This window comes from Onychostoma macrolepis, chromosome 21 (assembly GCF_012432095.1).
Source record: "Onychostoma macrolepis isolate SWU-2019 chromosome 21, ASM1243209v1, whole genome shotgun sequence".
NCBI lineage: Eukaryota > Metazoa > Chordata > Actinopteri > Cypriniformes > Cyprinidae > Onychostoma > Onychostoma macrolepis.
Genome location: NC_081175.1, coordinates 16,771,976 through 16,792,650, shown reverse-complemented (window position 1 = coordinate 16,792,650; position 20,675 = coordinate 16,771,976). Strand labels below are relative to the sequence as shown.

At 36.3% G+C, this 20,675-nt stretch overlaps 3 protein-coding genes across 5 annotated transcripts; 1 reads left to right on the top strand and 2 right to left on the bottom strand.

Moving 5' to 3' along the window:
- Positions 1-1,273: 1,273 nt before the first annotated feature.
- Positions 1,274-3,677, bottom strand: LOC131528223 (coiled-coil domain-containing protein 152-like). Its single transcript, XM_058757230.1, has 8 exons — positions 3,099-3,677; positions 2,880-2,985; positions 2,544-2,612; positions 2,383-2,447; positions 2,181-2,283; positions 1,916-2,043; positions 1,669-1,764; positions 1,274-1,578 (listed from the first exon to the last, which is right to left on the bottom strand). The coding sequence occupies exons 1-8, from the start codon at positions 3,159-3,161 to the stop codon at positions 1,453-1,455; spliced, it is 756 nt and encodes a 251-aa protein (XP_058613213.1). The 5' UTR covers positions 3,162-3,677; the 3' UTR covers positions 1,274-1,452.
- A 136-nt stretch (positions 3,678-3,813) lies between these two features.
- ghrb (growth hormone receptor b) lies at positions 3,814-17,713 on the bottom strand. 2 transcript variants are annotated; one of them, XM_058757225.1, is made up of 9 exons: positions 17,583-17,713; positions 9,656-9,741; positions 7,408-7,540; positions 7,086-7,252; positions 6,205-6,389; positions 5,800-5,941; positions 5,618-5,708; positions 5,301-5,370; positions 3,814-5,214 (listed from the first exon to the last, which is right to left on the bottom strand). In XM_058757225.1, the coding sequence occupies exons 1-9, from the start codon at positions 17,636-17,638 to the stop codon at positions 4,372-4,374; spliced, it is 1,773 nt and encodes a 590-aa protein (XP_058613208.1). In that variant the 5' UTR covers positions 17,639-17,713; the 3' UTR covers positions 3,814-4,371. The 2 variants fall into 2 exon arrangements, with proteins under 2 accessions (XP_058613208.1, XP_058613209.1); XM_058757226.1 differs by lacking the exon at positions 17,583-17,713 and adding an exon at positions 11,853-12,371.
- Positions 10,174-20,354, top strand: oxct1b (3-oxoacid CoA transferase 1b). 2 transcript variants are annotated; one of them, XM_058757228.1, is made up of 17 exons: positions 10,174-10,278; positions 15,338-15,449; positions 15,650-15,740; positions 16,030-16,165; positions 16,792-16,941; positions 17,059-17,165; positions 17,424-17,484; positions 17,595-17,702; positions 17,839-17,953; positions 18,070-18,164; positions 18,261-18,309; positions 18,674-18,746; positions 18,916-18,991; positions 19,087-19,176; positions 19,265-19,345; positions 19,429-19,530; positions 19,795-20,354. In XM_058757228.1, exons 1-17 carry the CDS (start codon positions 10,189-10,191, stop codon positions 19,828-19,830), a joined length of 1,572 nt encoding a protein of 523 aa, XP_058613211.1. In that variant the 5' UTR covers positions 10,174-10,188; the 3' UTR covers positions 19,831-20,354. The 2 variants fall into 2 exon arrangements, with proteins under 2 accessions (XP_058613211.1, XP_058613210.1); XM_058757227.1 differs by lacking the exon at positions 10,174-10,278 and adding an exon at positions 13,953-14,146.
- The last annotated feature ends 321 nt before the right edge of the window (positions 20,355-20,675 follow it).

Sequence of the window (20,675 nt, the reverse complement as noted above, 5' to 3'; positions counted from 1 at the left end):
CCAGGGAAGTCTTCAGCTCTCTCTGACTCTGTCAGAGTGAAAAGAACATGCTAGTATCATGTTTCCTAATCTGCCTGCTTTATTTAGAGTTACCTTAATCCTCCCTGCTGTCCTAGACGATGCCTGTGATGAACAAAAGCCAAGAACCACAACCAAAGAGGGGTGAATAACCAGAAAACATGTGCACCACTGGTTCTTTTGAAGCACTCAAGGGAGATATTGTCATGTTTGATCTGGTGGGATACAATCATACAGAAAGTCAGAAGAAAACCTTAGAGACATGATCATCTGTGATCTTAATGAGGCTGATCTCTGACTGTACAGCGTAGGATCAGAAGTTATATAACAGCTTTACTAATGAGATTACTGCAGGACCTCCTTGACACATGAAGGGGTTTGTCTGATATGATTATTACTCGTCCATCAACCTCTCAATGTGAATGATGAGGTTTTACAATCTCATCCTGGAGAGCATGTGTGCCGCTAGCGAGCATGTGCCAGATGCTGTTTTATCAGTGTATAATCTATGCTTTTATTCTCTTCCAAATGAGTTCAAAATATAACATAATGTTCAGTGTTGTTATAGGTAACTAAAACTATTAAAAACATTTTTGTTCATTTAAATAAATCTGATCAAAATTAAATAAATATTCGATTTTTAAAAAAACCTACAGTTAGTTGCCAAATTTTAAATCTAATAAGTATTAAAATAACCTAAAGCTGAAACAAAAATAAAAAAATATAAAAATTGAAAATAACAAAAGCACATGTAACAAAATTACAAAAATTAAATAGGAAAACTGAAAAAATAAAATCTTATTTACAACATTAATAAAAACTATATTTTACTAAATTATATATTTCTAAAATAACACTGATAATGTTGCATGCAATAATGTCTGCATGAAATAAATTACTTTAAATATACTGGTGTAACTGTTAAGCTGCTGAGTGATTTAAAGTGTACTTTAACAGTAATTAATTTCAATAGTCCGATTCTCTGAATGAACCAGCATTTTCCTAGTATTTGATGCCATTAAAAGTGTATTGTGAGCATGTGCATGTGTGTGTCACTGAATTGCCAGCTGTCTCTATTGATGAGATTACAAGCTTTATCTGGAAAATGGCGGTTGTGATTACAGGTGTCCTGAACGACACTCGACACTTGACAGGAGCACTTGGGCCATAATCTCCTGGAAGTCCATGTCACCTGCCATATACTTCCCTTCTGAATGACCTCTCATATAGCAGTCTTCACAGCTGTATGTTCATAAATGTTCATTTATTTTAGTGGAAAGGCAATAAACACGTGCACAGAAATTAAGAACACAACAGAACATAACTGAAAAATATTTAGAACATATTCTGAGGGAAATGTGTTTTAAAATAAATACAACTCCCAAACAGTTGGATGAAGGCCCTCACATATCAACAGTCAGATCAAAATAAGTCTTAGTTTTTCCTCCTCTTCAGACGAGAGTCCATCAATCCATGAAGGCTCTGCTGTTCCAACTCTCTCACCCTCTGACGCAGAGCCTCAATCTCTTTGTTTTTCTCCTCCTGAATGAACTGGAGCTTCTGGAGACACAAACAGAATGATTCAATAAAGAGAAAGAAATAAAGGTGTGATCAGAAACCATGATGAATGAATGCTGCTGTATGACTCACTCTTTTAAAGATATTCTGTGGATGAGGAGCAGATGCTTGTGTCTGCGGCTGACTCTTTGTGGACATGCTCTGGGCCCTTGCAAGCTTAGCTCCGAACTGCAAAGGAATTTTTTTTTTTACAGCCGTAAAATTGTGCAAAATAAACAGTATTAAGAAAAAATATGTTTTTATCTAACAATTAGTGTATTAAAAGTGATTACATTTCCATTTATTTACAAAACAACTAGGTTAACCAATTAAATTCTACCTCCATTTGAAGTTTAATGATTTGGCTTTGCATTTCTTTCTCCTTCTCTCTCATCTGCTTTCTCATCTCCTCCAAAGCGCATTCATTTCTCTCATGAGCCACTTTCAACTCTGTCTCTTTAGCATCCACTTTGAAAACAAAATGGAAATGTTTTCTTTTTAAATGTGTGATACTGAAAAACGTTTAACAGCATCTAACGGCTGTCTCATCGGTTTTATTCCTGTTGATAAGGATGGTAAAAAAAAGTGTTGTGATTTTCCCTCACGTTTCCTTTGTGTTTCTTTATCACAGTCTTTTAGCTCCCTCTGGTGTTGATCTTGTATGGCTTTCATTTCAGCTGCCATCCTCTGAAGCCGAGTATTGCTTTCCTAGAACCACACAGGGGCAGACCCGAGCACATACACTCAAAACCTCTTACATTTATGCTAATGCCATCAGTCATATATTTGAATACATCCCAATTCTACCTTTAATTGAGCTTCGTTTTCTTTCTTCATCTGAAGAGCTTCATTTTTCAGCCTTTCATTTTCAACTAGATAGAGTTGTGATTATTTGTGAATAGCCTATTTTATTTGGACAGGGAATTAAATTATATTAAGCGAAGAATTCTGGTTAATAATTTCTGTACCTCTGAGGTCGCACTGTTGTTGTAAGGTTTGTTGTAGACCTTTGACAGTTTCCAAAAGCCCATCTCTCTCTATGAAGAAAACAATGCCATGTCGAAAAACAGCATATACTGTATACTGCAACAATTAACGAATAACTTTTCTTAACTTTTTGAGTGCAAATTGCTCCATTACAATTTAAGTATGAGAATAGAAATATACAAAAAAAAAAAAAAAAAATTAAAGGTATAAAGCTTCAACATTTCTGCAATTACACCGCTAGATGGCAGCCGAGATTAGTCTGACCCACTTCTGTGGTAAGCCTACCTTGTTTTTTTTTTACCTCATAATTGTCTTACCTTCAATTAACTGTTTCTCTTTGTTCTGAGCGATTTTTAGAAGTCTGCTAGTCTCGTCCAGGTGTATTTCAAGAGTATTATTTTCCCCTTTCATCTCCGTAATTTTCTTAATCATACAAAACAGTAATTTACCTCAGAACATTAGCAAACTCACTGAGCTTTTCTAACAACGTTCTTCACAAGACTTATTTTAATATCTTAAATATACAAAGGCCTTACATGCTCCAGTTGGATGAAATCTTTTACAAGTTTGGTCAAGTCGACGGCAGTCAGCTTTTTCATCTTCACCAGAGTCTAACTAGGTCACAAATGATAAATAATCTCACGCTTCCTCGCTTTTAAGCTAAATATAGTAAACAATGTATGTTAAACAACTTTCTCAATATATATTCACGGTATGGGAAATCATCCGTGGGAAACCAGATATACTTGGAAAATCCTTGCAGTTTATTTCTTCGAAATATCAATCACGTGATCCCTGGAGGTATTAGGGAGTGGTAGGTGACAGAGTGCAAAACCAGTATTTCTGAGTTAATTGCTGCCATTTATTTAGAGATACCTCGTATGGTCTGTACACATTATAGCTTAAAAACATCATCTTGCACTGATAAACAATACTGAACCAAGGCTAAAACATAGCAATGAGTAGACAACCCTGCTGACAAAAAAACTCAAATAAAATAAAAAAATAACTTTGTTGTTCTTTTAGATGGTTTTACAGCCTGGCATAGCCAGTGTTTAACAGGAATCCTGTCTGCCTAGAAAGTGTCCCAAAACCACTCAAAAACCAAAGTAGGAGTCCAGTAAACCAGTTTAAGCTGGTTTAAGATGTGTGTGTGTGTGTGTGTGTTGTGTGTGTTTCTTTTGCAGCTAAGATAGCTTTTATACTTATAAGATACTTGTCATGAAAACAAAATTGACCATATTTACAACATTGAGGCACAAAAGCCTATCCAGTCTTTTATGGAAGAAAAAAATGGCACCGAGGCCTGTAACAGTTCACATAAACCCCTTTTGATTTAAATGTGCACTATTTTTTAACACTGCAGTTGAAATATATTCTGAAGTAGGCACTTTACAGTTTACACAGACACATAGTTGGTAGTTAGTCCACTGAAAACAATACAAGCGCACAAAATATGGAGCGGTAATACAGCAATATAGCTGTTATATTGCATGTAAGAGCATAAAATATCAGTTGTTATCTTTTTATGACAGTAAACAGCCAGCTAATATACTTCTGCTCTATATCTGCACAAACTAACCCCTGAAGCTGTTAACCCTCCGAGTTAGGAGAATACAGAAAAGACTCCAGGCCTAATAAGCCATTTATTAGCTTGCCAATAGATTTGTTTCATGACATCCATTCCACTGGAGAGCGCTTGAGAACTAGCTTCATTTCAAAATTCCCTCCTCATGGATCACACATCTTGTTCGGTGTTGGCTAACCATGTCAGATAACTCACGAAGAGCAAGCGTACTCCACTGTTAGTTAAGGTGTAATGTTGTCGAGTAGGTCAGGAGTCAAGTACCCTTCAGGAGTGGGCAAAGTCTTCACTGCTGCCTTCTGTGGGGCAGTTGGTGTATTTGGTTTCAGGAGGAGACTGTTTTTCCAGTCCACGCCATCTACCATGGTGTACTCTGGACTGGTAGGCTTTGCAAGGATGGGAAATGCAGTGGACTGAGGGGACGTAACAGTCTCAGTGCTAAGTTTTTGAAGGTCTCTGAATGCACCGTGTTGTTCTTGACTCTGTAATTGATCTGTCGATGGGTTTGGTTTATTGTGGTGGGCGCTGATTGTGCTAGCACCAAACTCGGAGGTGTAGCCTCTTTCGTCAGGGATCACCACCAACTGTTGGATTTCTTTCCCTTTATTGTGGTTTTTATCCTTCAGAGCCATCGTCTCTTTCTCTTCAGTAGAAAGTACAACTTCACCATGATGAGTGACGTCACTGACCTGTGAGTAAAGACTGTTTGACCAGGTATTGTCTTGTGGAGAGAAGGCTGCAGGTTGCTGTGGCCCAGACTGTGCGCGTGACAATGGGTGGAAACCATCGTGGCTGCTGGTTGAAGGGTGATGTAGATCCATTTGATCGTGATCTGACAGATCCGGATCACAGCAGCTAGCCCGACCCGAGTCATCATCCCTGAAACTACTGGACATTTGAGGGCAGTCAGAAACTGGAGAATCGGCAATAAGGAGCTCCTCCTGGCTCCCGTGCGGTTCGTCGATGTCCACCTCTATGAACTCTACCCATGGATCGTCGCTGTACAGTTCTGGCCGCAAGCCTGGGTGGGTGCCTAAGATTGACGTGAATTCAGTCAGCTGACCTTTCTGTAAAGAAAAAACTCAAATATAAAAGCTTTAATTTGTTGACAATACCTTCAAAGTTCTACAAAAATGGATGTGAAGTCAAATACCTGTAAAAGCACAGGGTCAATTCCTTTGATTTTTGGTCCAGGGACTGGCGGCAGGAAAATCACCATTAACCTACAACAAGCCACAATGAAGTTAAAGCTTTACCCTTAATAACTAAGTGATTGGAAGTTTTGAAAAAAAAAATATATATAATATATATGCTATTTATATATATATATATATGCTGCTATGAGGTAGAACATTAAAGGGACAGAGGGAAAGGACGGAGGAAACTAATGAGAGGTCAGGAAATCATGGTTTTCATACACAATGCTGACAGATTTCCTTTACACTGTTATATAACAGAGCAGGTGCTTACTTTTGTTGACGTGAAACTACAACCAGCATCAAAATAATCGCGATACCAACGGCAACAAAGACCAACACAGCTGTAATAGGAATTCTTGATTCTGAAATTGAAACAGGACATTCAAAACATCATTGAAAAAATTAAGTTAAATTTCTAACAAAATCTACAAACAGGTAGATCTTAAATCAGACCTTTGTTAAGCATGAGTATAAAGATGGATTCACTGAAGACACCAAAGTTGTAGCCTCTCATTTTTGACCTGACTCTGACTTCATATTCAGTGTTGCTGCGCAGACCATAGATGTACGCCTGTGTGTCTTTGCCATTATCCAGCTGTAGAGAGACAAACAAGGATAAGGCACATAATAACACTCCAACCTTGAAGATAATGAGCTCCAAACGCGATCTAATCATTGCTGCAAAATCCAGGTCATAATCTTCACCATGGCGAATCAAATGTAATGACTCATAAGTGTTCTTAGAAATCATTTTTAATACAGCTTCAGAGGAACTCCTCAAGAAAACCATTTGACTTCAAGTCTGTTTCTCATTAGAAATCTGCTGGTGCTGATTGAACAACGTTGCGTGAGACTCACTGAGTTCCACTGGTCTGAACCCTTTTCTCTGTACTGTGTCTGGTATACCAGCAAGATCCATCCTGTATTCACATTCTCTGCAGCAGATGGGGGTGGATCCCAGCTCACAACCACATCACAGATTAAGCCAGCTGAGCCCATGCTCAAAAGAGTCCAGTTCAGTCCGACAGGCGGGTCTGGAAACACTGACAACATAATGAACATAAATGAATACATGCTTGAAAATATGCTGCACGTTAATGCAAAGTTATCTGAAAGGATGGTATATATATATATATATATATATTTATTAGTGCTGTCAAACGATTAATCGCATCCAAAATAAAAGTTTTTGTTTACATAATATACGAGTGCATACTGTGTATATTTATTATGTATATATAAATACAAACACATGCATGTATATATTTAAGAAAAATATGTTATGTTTATATGTTAAATATATTTAATATATCATATAAAATATAATAATATAAATATATAAATGCATATACATGTAAATATTTTCAAAATATATACTGTACGTGTGTGTATTTATATATACATAATAAATAAACACAGTACACAAACATTTATTATGTAAACAAAAACTTTTATTTTGAATGCGATTAATCGCGATTAATCATTTGACAGCACTAATATATATATATATATATATATATATATATATATGTGTGTGTGTGTGTGTGTGTGTATTATTTTTTTTTTAATATATTTAATATTTATAATAATAAAATATTGAAAAATAAATATATTAAAATGTATAAAAATATATGTGAAAATATTTTGAAAATAGTTTTGCCACAAGGGATTGTGTACTTGAAAGCATGCCAAGAAAGAAAAGACAAAATGTCAGGGTTTGTGTTTACGACATGCCTTACCAATGTCCTCCACGTTGAAGGACATTTCATCATAAACAACGTCAAGAGAGCGTGAACGCAGCTGGACCACGTAAGGGAACCATATAACGGTGTTACTGGAATCAAAGTAGCATTCATTTTTCCTCATGGAACTGTAACTTGGACATTCCATCCATTTCTTAGAATCCCTGCAGGAAATGATCGTTAAGTAGAACAACAGTAATTTGTCTACCAACTTAACTGCTTCACTGATTGTAACAGATGCAAGAGAATTGTGTTGACAAATAATACTTAATATCATGCATTAGTGCATTTTATTCTATGGTGTTGTGTTACTAATTACTTTTCTAATATGTAGAAAAGTCTCAGATCCTCGAGTTCTGCTTGGTTCTGGAGGGATCCAGACTCCCACTGACAACGGAAAGTCATCAGCTCTCGAGAAAAGCAGCCAGTCAGATGAGGCATTCCAGTCTGACCTGCAAAAAAGGTGAAGAAAATACTTGCTGGTACTGAAGATACTTGCTTTAAGGCATGCTTTCAAGAAGTCCGATGGACCAGAATAAAATACCAGGAATGTCATTCTGACTTTATTATAATGTGTCACTTTTTTTAACGTGTCCTTTTTTTCTCTTTTCCAGGAAGTACAGAGGAATGATCATTAAGAGCCATCATATTAGCTTGGTTTGTATCTGTTTGGGGTTACTGAGAATAATTAGGATTGTGCAATAACACTCTTGCTTTCCAAATAGTGTTTTTTTTTTACATTTAAAACTACAAATTACCTTTTTTCTGTGCAATAAATTGGCCATGTAGCTTTATATATGTATTTTTTATTAGCCTAAATGTTTTGTAAACTAATAGTAATCTACCTGATAAAGGATAGGAATGAATCAGAGTTGTCATTCTATGTTCCCATAGAAACTAATGTATAGCACAAATAGCACCTGCAGAGTAATGTTGTGAATGTAAATGTACAGCAAGAGAAATATTTCAAAAGACATATGAATGCAGCATCAATAATTTAATTCTATATTCTACAGCTTGATATTTTTCAAGCAATTCATAAATGATAAGGAATAATGTTTTTTTGTTGTTGTTGTTGCTTTTTTAATGTTATTCAAACACAGCTGAGAATGATCAAATGTTTTACAGCTAGAATAATATTCTGAAAAAATTCTGTGAATGTCCTTCAGTTTAAACCAGCTTTGGACTAACAGGATGTAACATAAATCCCAGTTGGGCTATAACTGTCAGCTGTGTTTTCCTGGAAATGTGTGCTGGCATTTTTCGCATGTAGAAGCATTCGAGTGGCAGTGCAGCGTTACTGCCTGCAAGCTCTTTGAAAGGATCTTTCCGAGTTGCTCAGCTGACAGCATTTAGACAGCAATACTGATAAAACTTTAATTGATGATTTGAACTAACAGCTAAATTTAAATGTAGTTCCCAACGGTACGATTCATCTCAAAGTAGAGTGTAACAGAAGAACTATTGAGGTTTTATTTATAGGCCACAGCACATTCTGTATGGTCTGGTGATTTACACTACCAGCGTTTTTTCATGTAATTACCGGTACATCATCATCTCTTATTGTGTAGTTCCTTTTTTTCTCTTTTCCAGGAAGTACAGAGGAATGATCATCAAGAGCCATCATACTAGCTTGGTTTGTATCTGTTTGGGGTTACTGATGTGTCAGTATTAGTATTCAGTTACAGAACAAAACTACCTGCTTCATTTGCAAACATGTACTCATGTTTGTGAGTTTGTCCAACAACACTCTTGCTTTCCAAATAGTTTTTTTAACATTTAAAACTACAAATTACCTTGCAAATTATTTTTTTCTGTGCAATAAATTGGCCATGTAGCTTAATATATGTATTTTTTGTAAACTAATAGTAATCTGCCTGTTAAAGGATAGGAATGAATCAGAGTTGTCATTCTATGTTCCCATAGAAACTAATGTATAGCACAAATAGCACCTGCAGAGTAACGTTCTGAAGCTAACCATCCATTTCATGTAGCAACATGCACTCCCTTCCACTTATTGCATCTGCTTCTTTTATAGAAATCATCATATCTGATTGAACTCATAACGGACAGAACTGTTCAAAAGACAGTACTTACTTCAAAATGAAAGCATTTAGAAATGGTCTTAATTGGTTTAACTAGAAATACAGTACACTGCATTTGGAGTTCTGTTATTAAAAATATGTTTTACTCTTGGACTCATTTTATTTTTTATGTAAAAGCCAGTCAGTCTGCATTATGCAGAGGTCTGCAGAACTCTCTGGGTATTTGCAGAAAGCCAAGGAGCTGCCTTAGTGTTTCACAATGGCTCCCCAACTAATAAGAGAGGGTGGATTCCTAAAGAAAACATCCTGTTTTCTTGTTGTTTGACTAAATTGTTGTACAAAAGGCTCTTAAAGACTTTGTTGGGGGAGGGGGGGGGGTCACTGAAAGTGGCAAACAGAGTGGCAGTTATGTGGCAGACATGTCATTGGAAGACCTTTGGCAGACATTTCTAACCTCTCAAGCCAGACAAGTCATGTTGAGTGCAAAATACGGCTGTGTACATATATAAAAAAACTGCAAACCTTGTATTGTAGGAGGCACACTTTGTGTTGCTACAGCATAGGTCAACAAGATACAGATGAGAGGGGTGGTCTCCATGATATAGTTCCTGTGAAAACCAAAATAAGGTCCATTAAGAAATCGGTTAACAAACAGTGTTTGTGTTTAAGAGTACATGACAGGAACCCGTTGTAAACATCCAAGTGAGTTCGTCCACATTGGGGAATTCTCTGGAAACACTGTGTCCCTTCACTCACTTTACTGACTGGTTAATTAGAGATCTCTCTCTCACCCAGTGCAGTGCGAAAAATGGAAGCAACCACCAGCTAATAGTCGTAAATCCTTGTAAGTCTTTACTCTAATTCAGTTCAATCACTGTTTGGCTATTCCCTTTCTATTTGAATAAACAAGTCGAATTATTAATTTGTTTCATTGTAGAAACCAATCAGTCCATGATACTGACAGGATTACGAAATCACAGTAAACAAAGTCCTCTGACATCCATTTTAAGCCAAAGGCTCTCGCCAGTTGTTGTGAAACATATCCTCACTGCAACATGGCTTCGCTCCAATCCGCTTCTGGAAAACATCTTCTCAGGAAACATCTTCTCAGAAATACATCTATTGACGCTGTACTTCAGCTGCATGTGGATCACAACCCTTCTCTATTAGATTTAAATGGCCTTCGCACCCAGTGCAGCAGTGCAGCAGTACAGCGATAACAAACTCTCACTGAGGGTGAAGGGCTTGGTCCTTGATAAAATAGGTACAGCCTGTTCTGCAATGTCAAAGCACATAATTAGGAAGTTGATAATAGAAGTACTGTCTGTGTTTGATATGGAGCTTCCTGAAAGGAGTCAGGGATAGTCTGAGTGTGTGAACCTTAACGTGGTTCAACTATACACCACAATACCACAAGGGACTGTCAATCAAAGAAAAAAACAAAACAAAACAATGAACCACTGATATTGTAAAGAGTAGCTGTGTAAGTAAAGTACATGTGTAGCAATCAAACAACCATCTTTAAAGTATTTCAGTAGTACATGTCAAATAAATGTAGTGGCGCTAAACATTCTGTCCACTGAGACTTTTCTCCATTTGTAGACTCGCTTGTCTTCAAGGCGTTCCAGATCAGTTTTTTGAGTTGTTAGCCTAGAGCGAGGAACAAGCAAGTTAACATACTGTATTTTATTCACGCAAATAATATCATGTTGTCTAATTCTGCCTCCAGCAAGTAGCAGGTTTTTAAAGTTGAAACTTGGTTTTTTCAGGATTGCTGTCAGTGTTTTTGGGATGGGTGGATTGGAAATTCCATAATAAAGCTAAAGCTAGTCCGAAAGGGAGTGGAACGTTGCGTTCCAAATGTAATAAATCTATCTCCAAAGGGCATTTTGATACTGAAGGTCCATTGCAAATATAACTGCTCAAAACTGGCATCTTCAAAGGCCAGAAGGATTTCGAAGGGTACAACAGATGGACAACTCGCTCCCATGATTCTTTGTGTAGGTTTAATTGTGTGATGATAGTGCCTCCTTAATTGGAAAGATGATGCAGAAGTATGTTCCAAGGACCAGTTTTTTGGTCCCCTACATCCTTCGAAGAAATTAGGGCATAGGGATGAGCCCTAAATAAATGCTAAAATAAAATCTGCTCACGGATTCCAGTCTTTTAGTTTACTTGTTGCTTGGTGACTCCGAAAGCTTGAAAGGTTGGCTTCTTTTGGAACAATTTTCCCGGAGACGAAATATACAAACTAAATGGGCAGAATGTGTCTGAAAACGATGCTCGATAAGAATGACTTTTATCATAGATAAAATCATGTATAAAAGCAATATCACACTCGCAATCATGCCGAAGACAGCTCTGAAGCCATGCAGATAGTTTTACTCCTGCAATATTTAACTAAAAACATTTTGCATATGGCATAATCCTCCACATCTGGCCACAATATGTCGTGAAAACATTTAAACTGTGACTTAAACCGCATAAACATCGAGACATCATGAAGTGTTCCAAACGGAAATACAGAACATGCATTAAAAATGCATGCATTAACATTTTTACAAGTTTACACGATATATCTGTATTATATGTATTTTGTTTTGCCCTTAAAAAATAAAATTCATAATGTTAATCTTCCACAACAGCAACTGCTGCTTAAAGTCGAAAAGATACAGAATAAACAACACGTTTGTCTCACTAACTGTTACACTGAACTCACCTTTTCCAAGAGTGTGATTCAGATTTGTAGATCCTTAACTTCTATGAAAGTATTCCTCGGGGACGCCTGACTTCTTCGTATTAAAGTAGCACACCTTGGTTAAATGTATATCTTCTATAAACGGTTTAGAGAAAAGCATCATAAATTAGCACACTTTTCTCTTCTACCGCTTTGCTCAAAACGTCCTGTGCTTGTGACAGGACCTCAGTTTATCCACTGGATATCAGTATCTAGCTCCAGCATCCGTACTAGTTTTTGATTTTTTTATTATTATTTTTCTAGGGCGCATTCGAAGAAAGGCACCACTTTTCCTTGAAGCACCCTGCGTAGGGAGCTTATAAATAAACCTTATACAGCAAGACACTCTTAATCGGTTTACTGCATGTAGAGATTCGCATGAGAAAAATAAATGTACTTGGGACTCCGCCCTAACAAGCGTCACAGTGTTTTCCCACAACTAGCCTTTAGGAAAAATGGCACGCACGTTATTTATTTCTCTACGACACTGTTCGCTTGCGTGCTGATCTTAATAACTGCGCGCTGTTAGAAGAATATAGCCGAATATGTCAATCACGCTTTGCGGTCAGAGCTGAGATCATTTCTTCTAAAGCAGCAGATATTGAAAATCATTTTCAGAATCTGAGCTGTGTAATTAGGTTTTCACAAAGCCATCGAATTCATTTTCATTTCTAATGGCTATTGGCAGGTTTTGTGGCGTTTTGCACTCCATAGATATATATATATATAGGGGCTTACATATAAACAGTTCAGAGCGGAATGGGTACACGTGACTGAAGCAGGGCACGTGTTTAAGGGGTCTTGCAGTAGGCTGCAAAACTACCGTTGAGATTCAACAAGAGCAAATGTGCAGTAGAAAAGTTTGTGGGGCAAAGTGGAGAAATTCAAAAGTTGGGCTTTCTGTCAGACCCTTACAGATTTTTTATGTTGTTACACTTTTTACTACAGTGAAAGTCATTTTGACTACAAAAACGCTGCTGAACATGAGTAGTAAATGTCCATGAAAATCCAAGATTTTATTTTTTATTTAAAGTTATCACAGGTCTTTTAGCAACGTTTTAACATTAAAATAATTACTAAACACCAATTAAGTTATAAAAAGAAAAATGGGAAGGTTATAGAAATTGTAGCCTATTTAAAAAAAAATAAAAAATCTGCATCACATAAAACGCTTAGCCTGAAATGTGTGAAATATAGTTAAAAACCTATGATAGTCGATCCTCGGGTTTGCTTGTTTATCCAACAGCTAATACAAAAATAAGGACATTGGAATTTTAGTGTGGTAAGGCTCATGTTTATATACATGTTCATGTATTTAGCTTCACGAGAAGCTAAGAAAACATTTAAAAGGTATTTTAAATATCATTCTGACTTATCTCTGAGTTTCCCAAAACGTACAAACCCATTTTTATGTCTGATGTTGAATGTTTGGGTTCCTGGAGATTATAAATTTCAAAACAAGGTCATTTCCAGAATCATAATTGTATACATTTGGAGGAACGTTTCATGATCCACTCTTAAACTCTCATAAATCTCAGGATGACAGATACACAGCATATCTTAGGTCATTAGGTCAACCATGTGTCTGTGGTGTCCAGTGTCAGAATGTAACTGCTTCACTCAGATTGTTATTGTGGAAGCCTGGAAATTTCTCAACAGCTGTCAAGACTTCTCAAAAGGGAATGACCTTTAACCCTGGTCATCTATAGTTTTGCATGGCATGTAAAATTTGATCAAGTGTGCTCTTATAGATCTTAAAACTAATTCCCTCTACATAGTGCAACCTCACGTTGGGTACTACTGACAGCATGGACACTGAGAGGGTTGACAGGGTTGTCGATTCAGTTGATGTGGACTTCATTTTATTTCATCAAATGAAGTCCATGTCCAAAATACAGAAAATGAATCTACAACTAAATCTTCCATAACTTAATGGAAACAGTGGTTTATGATTTTGTATAAATTTTTGATAGCTTCTATTGATGTATGGAAGCCAGCTGGGGGGTGGGGGGTGGGGGGGTTGACTTGATCTGTAATGACACAGTACAAAAGTACTCTCCAAACTGCCCTAAACCCCCGAAAACCCGCCCTTTGCCCTATTTTAAAACTGAGCAGGATTGATCCAGGTTCTGTAGTAGCCAGTGATTACTTTCCTGTAAAAAGTTTAAGTTGTTCTGAAAATGTCTTTTCAGAGATTTCTATCTAGGTCAGATACTCTTCTCAGAGGCAAACTAATATCATTAAAACCCCAGGGACGTATTTATTGTCATCGTAAGGTAAGTGACAGTTAAATTTAGGGTCCGTTAAGTAAAGCGTTGTTAATATAATTGCATCATTTTAGGTTTCAGACGATTAATTTGAATTCATTGATGTTTATTTGTTTATGTGTATTTAATGTAATGTTTTAAGGGACTATAATAAATATATGGCAATCCTTTGTTTCTAAAGAGCTATTATTCCCTAATCAGTTTGGAGACAATGATCCAAATCATTCAAACAATTAGCTTTGTAAAGTTATATATTTTGCATATACAAAGGAACAGATTAAAATAAAGTTTAAAATAAAACAGATTCTACTGTATTGATTCATTGTTTGAACAGCAATGATGTTTGCACAGAATATCAGTTCACGTGTCCACATTGCGCTGTCAGGATGTTTGTGACGCACGAAGCTTGGCATTCTGCACGTTTCATTTTGCATAATTAAGATCACAATATGCATTGATTTTCTGCATTTTATTAGTCCGTTTCTTTTTAAAAGCTCTATAAGACATGAAAATAAACGTGTGATATCATATAATTCACTTTTAACTTCCAAATGCGTTGTTGTTTGCCTTGAACTTAAGCCTGAAGCAAACAGCTATATTTGCATCACTGTGAGCATCAACAGATAGTGTTTTCTTTTTTATATTATATTTTTATAGTGCCTAGTGTTTTATTTTAATAGAATTTCACGGTAAAGATGATTTCATTAAAGAGAAAAACCCATCAAATAAATACGTTAGTAGAATGTCTTGCAAATGTTCCCAGTTTTGAAAATGTTATTTCTGAACATTTTATCAAATATTTTCTGAACTTTGTATTTTATTATTATTATTATTATTTTATTTAGTCATTTAAAAAAAGTTAAGGAAACATTCCATTTTATATTTTTGCTAAGTTTATGAAAACATTCTTTTGAATGTTCTGAAACAATTATTAAAAAACATTTAGACGAAGGTCCAACTAAAACATTTCAGAAATGAAATGTTCTAGGAAATTTTTTGTGCTAATGCTTTGAGAACATTATTAACTGCCAGATGAACATTTTATTGTTAAGATTACTGAAAGAATGGTTGTGCATAACTTTGAGAGAACCTTGCCAGAACATTAGTTCTGAGAATGTTCTTTGTTAGCTGGGAACAAGCATTTTCACTTTAATTGTGCCTAAAAGTATGCCATGCTCTCCCTGTCATATTACTCCACAGGAATTCAACTGCTCTCATTTCTCAACCTCCCAGTCATGGAGTGCGTGTTTTTATTCGGACCCCACAGAGGCCGTCAGAGACATTCCTAATGGCTCCATGCTTCTTGTCGGAGGTATAAGGAGCAACTTATGCCATTTCAAAACATGTGCCCGCTAAATGTGGCCTCTATACATGTAGTTCTGCATAGGATGCAGTCCTATCTGATAAGTTGTTCATACAGCTAAGTGGTATTTCCTGCACTGATATTCTTTGCTGTAGATAGAACATAATGTGTCCCCTGTGTGTGCTTAATTTCCCCCTTTTCTGTCTCAGGCTTTGGTTTGTGTGGGATCCCGGAGAATTTAATCAGCAGCCTGTTGAAAACAGGATTAAAAGACATCACAGCCGTGAGCAACAATGCTGGGTGAGAGAGAGATCTCTATTTAGCATGTCAGTAAAGTGAGTGAAGGGACACAGTATTTCCAGAGAATTCCCAAATGTGGACGAACTCACTGGGATGTTTACAACGGGTTCTCGTCATGTACTCTTAAACACAAAAAAAGACTGATCTGATCTGAAAAGAAATGGTCTGTTGGGGTCAAGGGGCAGGAAAAGGGGAAGGGGGGCCTCAAGAATCAAGGCTTGAAGGAGCACCAGTGTATAATGTGATTTCTTGTATGACTAACTAACTACATGATTGTTTCTGATGACAGGGTTGATAACTTTGGCCTGGGAATGCTTCTGAAAACCAAACAGATAAAACGCATGATATCTTCATACGTTGGGGAAAACGCTGAGTTTGAGAGACAATATCTATCAGGCGAGCTGGAATTAGAGCTTACTCCTCAGGTAGATCATTTAACTCATTGCAGTTTACATTCTCTATGTCTAGTTTGACTATTTTTTTCTTCTGCCTAACTTTAAAGTCAATATCAAATTAAAATCAACCCTATTTATTTTCTAAAACTTTAATTAAGTTATGAAAAAGTTATTTCTAAATGTTCTCTGAATGTTCAAAACAGTTTTTTCTTGGTTGCAAACAGTAAGGGAACATTCCATTTTAGCATTTTGCAAACAAGGGAATGTTACATTTGAATGTAGAACTATGTATAAATAATGTTTTTGTGTTAACATTTTGAGAACATTATTAAAGATAAACTTTGAATGAACATGCTATTAGTGTTACTGGAATAACGTTTGTTCATAACTTTGAGTGAACCTTGCCAAAACCAAAGTTGCCAAAGTTTTAAGAATATTCAATATAAGCTGGATGCCAATAGCCAAATAGCTGTTTAGGCACTGCTTTATCAAACATGCATTCAGATTCGTTGCGTGTAACACCCACAATACAAACAATCTTCCCTGAATATCTTTTTCACTCAGAAACATTACATTACCATGGGTTGCAAAAAAAAAAAAAAAAGGCAATTCACATTGACTTTAGATACTGTTTGATTGATTTGATTCTATTCCAGGGCACACTAGCAGAGAGGATACGGGCTGGCGGTGCAGGCATCCCAGCATTTTTTACTCCCACCGGGTATGGCACTCTCATCCAGGAGGGTGGATCACCCATAAAATACAACAAAGACGGCAGTATTGCTATTGCAAGTGAAAACAGAGAGGTGTGGTGAGGCATATCACTGTCAAAACTTGTTGATGGTTTTTGCAATTTTTTCACCCTCAGAAAAAAAAATTACATACATATATCTAAGTTTTTGTACTTTGATTGTTTGGTCCAGGTTCGAGAGTTTAATGGCAGACATTATGTCATGGAAAAAGCCATCAGGGGCGACTTTGCTTTGATAAAGGCCTGGAAATGTGACAAAGCAGGAAATCTTATATTCAGGTCAAGAAGTTCATGTATTAAAATGATTTAATTTATGACACTTTTAACACCATTTGTCTTTGTAAATTATTTTATTTTTTTAATATCTTACTTTATTTCTCAAATCAAGATCCTACTTACCCTAGAGATTGTCCACTAGGTGTCAGGCTTTATCTGTGTAGCGATCTACGATTCTTTGTTTTTTGAATATCAGTATTCATGTAATTAATTACTAAACTTTTTATTCACCTTTGCTGAACATAACCATTTTTTTAACAGGAAAACAACTCGTAATTTCAACCAGCCTATGTGTAAAGCAGCCAAAGTTACAATAGTGGAGGTTTGTGACCTTTCAATTTGTGATGGGCTATGTGGCTTTGACATTTTCTATCGACATGTTTGAGCAGGTCCCACAAAATATAAAATAAAATGACTTACTTTGGTGAACAGGTTGAGGAGATTGTTGATACTGGAAGTTTTGGTCCTGAAGACATTCACATTCCTTCCATATATGTAGACCGGGTAGTGAAAGGAGCCAGCTATGAAAAACGAATTGAGGTGAGAAACACAATTGAACCTGATCTTCACATTTGTATAGCTGTTCATTTCATTATTGTCATCATATTGTTTATTTTGTACACATTTAACTCTACAAGAATGTGTAGGTCATGTTCAGGACTTCTTTTGTTTATAGAAAAGGCTGGTTCAGTCTAGCAAGGAAGAGAAACCTAAAGTCAAACAGGACTCAGATATTACCCGAGAGAGAATCATCCGGCGAGCTGCACTGGAGTTTGGGGACGGGATGTATGGTATCCTTCAGTAGCCTGACCACATATATCACCATCAACATGATAGATATCGAAAATAGATATAGGCTACAAGTTTATAACTATCCTGTTCCCACATACCTTGACAACCCTCTCAGCAAATCTTGGCATTGGAATCCCTATGCTGGCCAGCAATTACATAAGCCCTGAAATCACCGTCCACTTGCAGAGTGAGAATGGAATTTTGGGTCTGGTGAGTTTCTGTTATTAAATAACCCAAGCAAGTAATTTTCCGGCTAATGAATTTTCACTTTTCAGTTTCCAATCCCCTCTTTTATTTTATTTTTAGGGTCCCTATCCAACAGAGAGTGAAGTGGATCCTGATTTAATCAATGCTGGTGCAGATCTCTTTATCACTCTACTTTATCATATTTTATGTTCTGTTAATTGAATTGTTACTACTCCACATACACAAGTGTAGCAGTGAGTAAAGACCTTCAGTGTGAGATCCACCAACATCGCAGCCATGTAGTGACTATAATACAATATGAAAGGTGTACTGAATACACAGTATGCTTGCTATGCCCAGTATACATACTCATACACATAATTTACACATTACACACAACATAATCCTAATAATATTATACATGATATACATTATATAAATGTATTTATTTGTTAAATAAGAAATATATTGTAATTATTAAATATAAAATTCTTCTTTACAACTCAGATCTTGGCCCTTTTGTGTGTGTTCAGGTAAGGAGACGGTAACAGTTTATCCAGGAGCTTCCTATTTCTCCAGCGATGAATCCTTTGCCATGATCAGAGGGTGAGTGTCGGAATACAACAGTCATTTATGGTTAATCTAAGATAGATCCAACTGCACGTGAAATTAGAATTTTTAATGTGAGAATTGTGACATTTTTGGGGTACATTTTATGGAACATTTCTGATGTTGTTTCTTCAACTTCAACTTTTATAACCTTTTTTTTTTTTAGAGGTCACATTGACCTGACCATGCTGGGAGCGATGCAAGTTTCCAAGTATGGAGATCTGGCCAACTGGATGATTCCAGTATGAGTTTCATGCTCTATATTTTTGTATCATCACTGATAGACATGCAGTATGTTTTCACTTGCCTGGTTTGACATGTTCCATGTGTTTTTCAGGGTAAAATGGTGAAGGGCATGGGTGGCGCAATGGACCTGGTGTCTAGTGATGCCACAAAAGTAGTTGTCACTATGGAACATTCTGCCAAGGTACAATAATCTTTACAACCTCACTTACAGTCATGATGTTTTAACATTTCTTGTCACTCTGTGTAAAATTCGTACTGTAAATTTAAAGGGTGGGAAGCATAAAATCTTAGAGAAGTGCACACTTCCTCTGACCGGAAAACAGTGTGTTGACCGTATAATCACTGAAAAGGTCAGTAAAATTTATTTCAGAGTATCATAAGATATCTTTCACCTTTTCAAGGACAGTGTGATGTTTGTTGTCACTTGTTCTAGGCGGTGTTTGATGTCGATAAGAACAAGGGTTTAACTCTCATTGAGATTTGGGAAGGACTGACACCAGATGACATAAAAGCATGCACTGGGACGGAGTTTGAGGTGAGACTGTGCACAAAAAAAAAAACTAAAACAACATAGGCTATATTGTCCTTATTCTGGGACTGTGTTAGTTGATTGTTGATTGTTACTTCAGTAGTGGCTGTGCTGAAAAGTTATATGCACAAGATTATGAGCTGTTGAAACTTTGTACTTCAGAGGAAACCAGTCATTATTATGTCTTTCTGTTGTCACTGAACACACTTTCCTTTGTCTGTTTTGTATATAAGTGCACAATATCAGTTAAGTCATTCTGGTATTTTTCAGGTGTCAAAAGACTTACGACCAATGCAGCAGATATGAGATAATGCTGAGGATTTATATTGACAGCCTTCTGCCAGTATACAGGACCAGAGCAAGAGCGAGGACTAGACTGCCTTCATTTGAACAATTCTTTGCTTTTTTTGGATGTGGCATAAATACAGAATTCAGTGTTAAATAGATACATGACTCTTCTCACCATGTTAAAACAATGCTTCAAAACATATACAATACTAGAACATAAGTGAAAAACATCACCTTTTAAGATAAGGTTTAAGACACCGTCAGACTATATTGTTACTGAAATTCCATCGTTTTAACCCAAGTGATGAAAAGCAATGGAATCTGAATAGATTTAATATTAAATATTTTTAGTAATAATATTGTTAAACATTATGATGCTCTGAAACTTATTTTAATCAAATATTTGAATGGTTGTTTTTTGCAAGCTAATCAGCACGAAATAATGCAAGTGTGCAACTTAAACTTGATACTGATTCATTCGTTCTTGTCACAGTTTAAAATAAATAATGTTGGCGTAATGTTTGGTTTTAATTTTTTGTTGCTTTGTCAGCACAGTCATTGCATTACTGTAAGATGCAACCGAATATACTGTAAATAGAACAAATCAGTGAACAAAGCTTTATTGTGACACATAAAAACAGACCATTCAGTGAACCTCTGCTCAGTGCAAGTTTTGACCCTAGTGTCACTCTGTGATTGGTCATCGACCTGAACAACAAACATTGCACAACTCTCTGAAGACAGAGGTCTATGTGTTCCACAGGGTTTGGGACAAAACACTATTTCACCATCCTGCTTACAATACTTAATGAAACCCATGATTTTTTCAAATGACAGAAACAAAAAACAACATACACTGTTTA

Coding starts and splice junctions, on each gene's coding strand:
- LOC131528223 (XM_058757230.1), bottom strand. CDS start 3,161: ATGAAAAAGCTGACTGCCGTCGACTTGACCAAACTTGTAAAAGATTTC. Junction 2,448..2,543: donor ACAACAGTGCGACCTCAGAG/GTACAGAAATTA, acceptor AACTCTATCTAG/TTGAAAATGAAAGGCTGAAA. Junction 2,044..2,180: donor TAAAGAAACACAAAGGAAAC/GTGAGGGAAAAT, acceptor TTGTTTTCAAAG/TGGATGCTAAAGAGACAGAG.
- oxct1b (XM_058757227.1), top strand. CDS start 14,051: ATGTCTTTTCAGAGATTTCTATCTAGGTCAGATACTCTTCTCAGAGGC. Junction 16,166..16,791: donor AATTAGAGCTTACTCCTCAG/GTAGATCATTTA, acceptor ATTCTATTCCAG/GGCACACTAGCAGAGAGGAT. Junction 18,992..19,086: donor TGGCCAACTGGATGATTCCA/GTATGAGTTTCA, acceptor TGTGTTTTTCAG/GGTAAAATGGTGAAGGGCAT.
- ghrb (XM_058757225.1), bottom strand. CDS start 17,638: ATGTCTTCAGGACCAAAACTTCCAGTATCAACAATCTCCTCAACCTGT. Junction 9,742..17,582: donor TCCTCAACCTGTTCACCAAA/GTAAGTCATTTT, acceptor TGGTTTTCACAG/GAACTATATCATGGAGACCA. Junction 5,942..6,204: donor GTTCAGACCAGTGGAACTCA/GTGAGTCTCACG, acceptor GTCTCTCTACAG/CTGGATAATGGCAAAGACAC.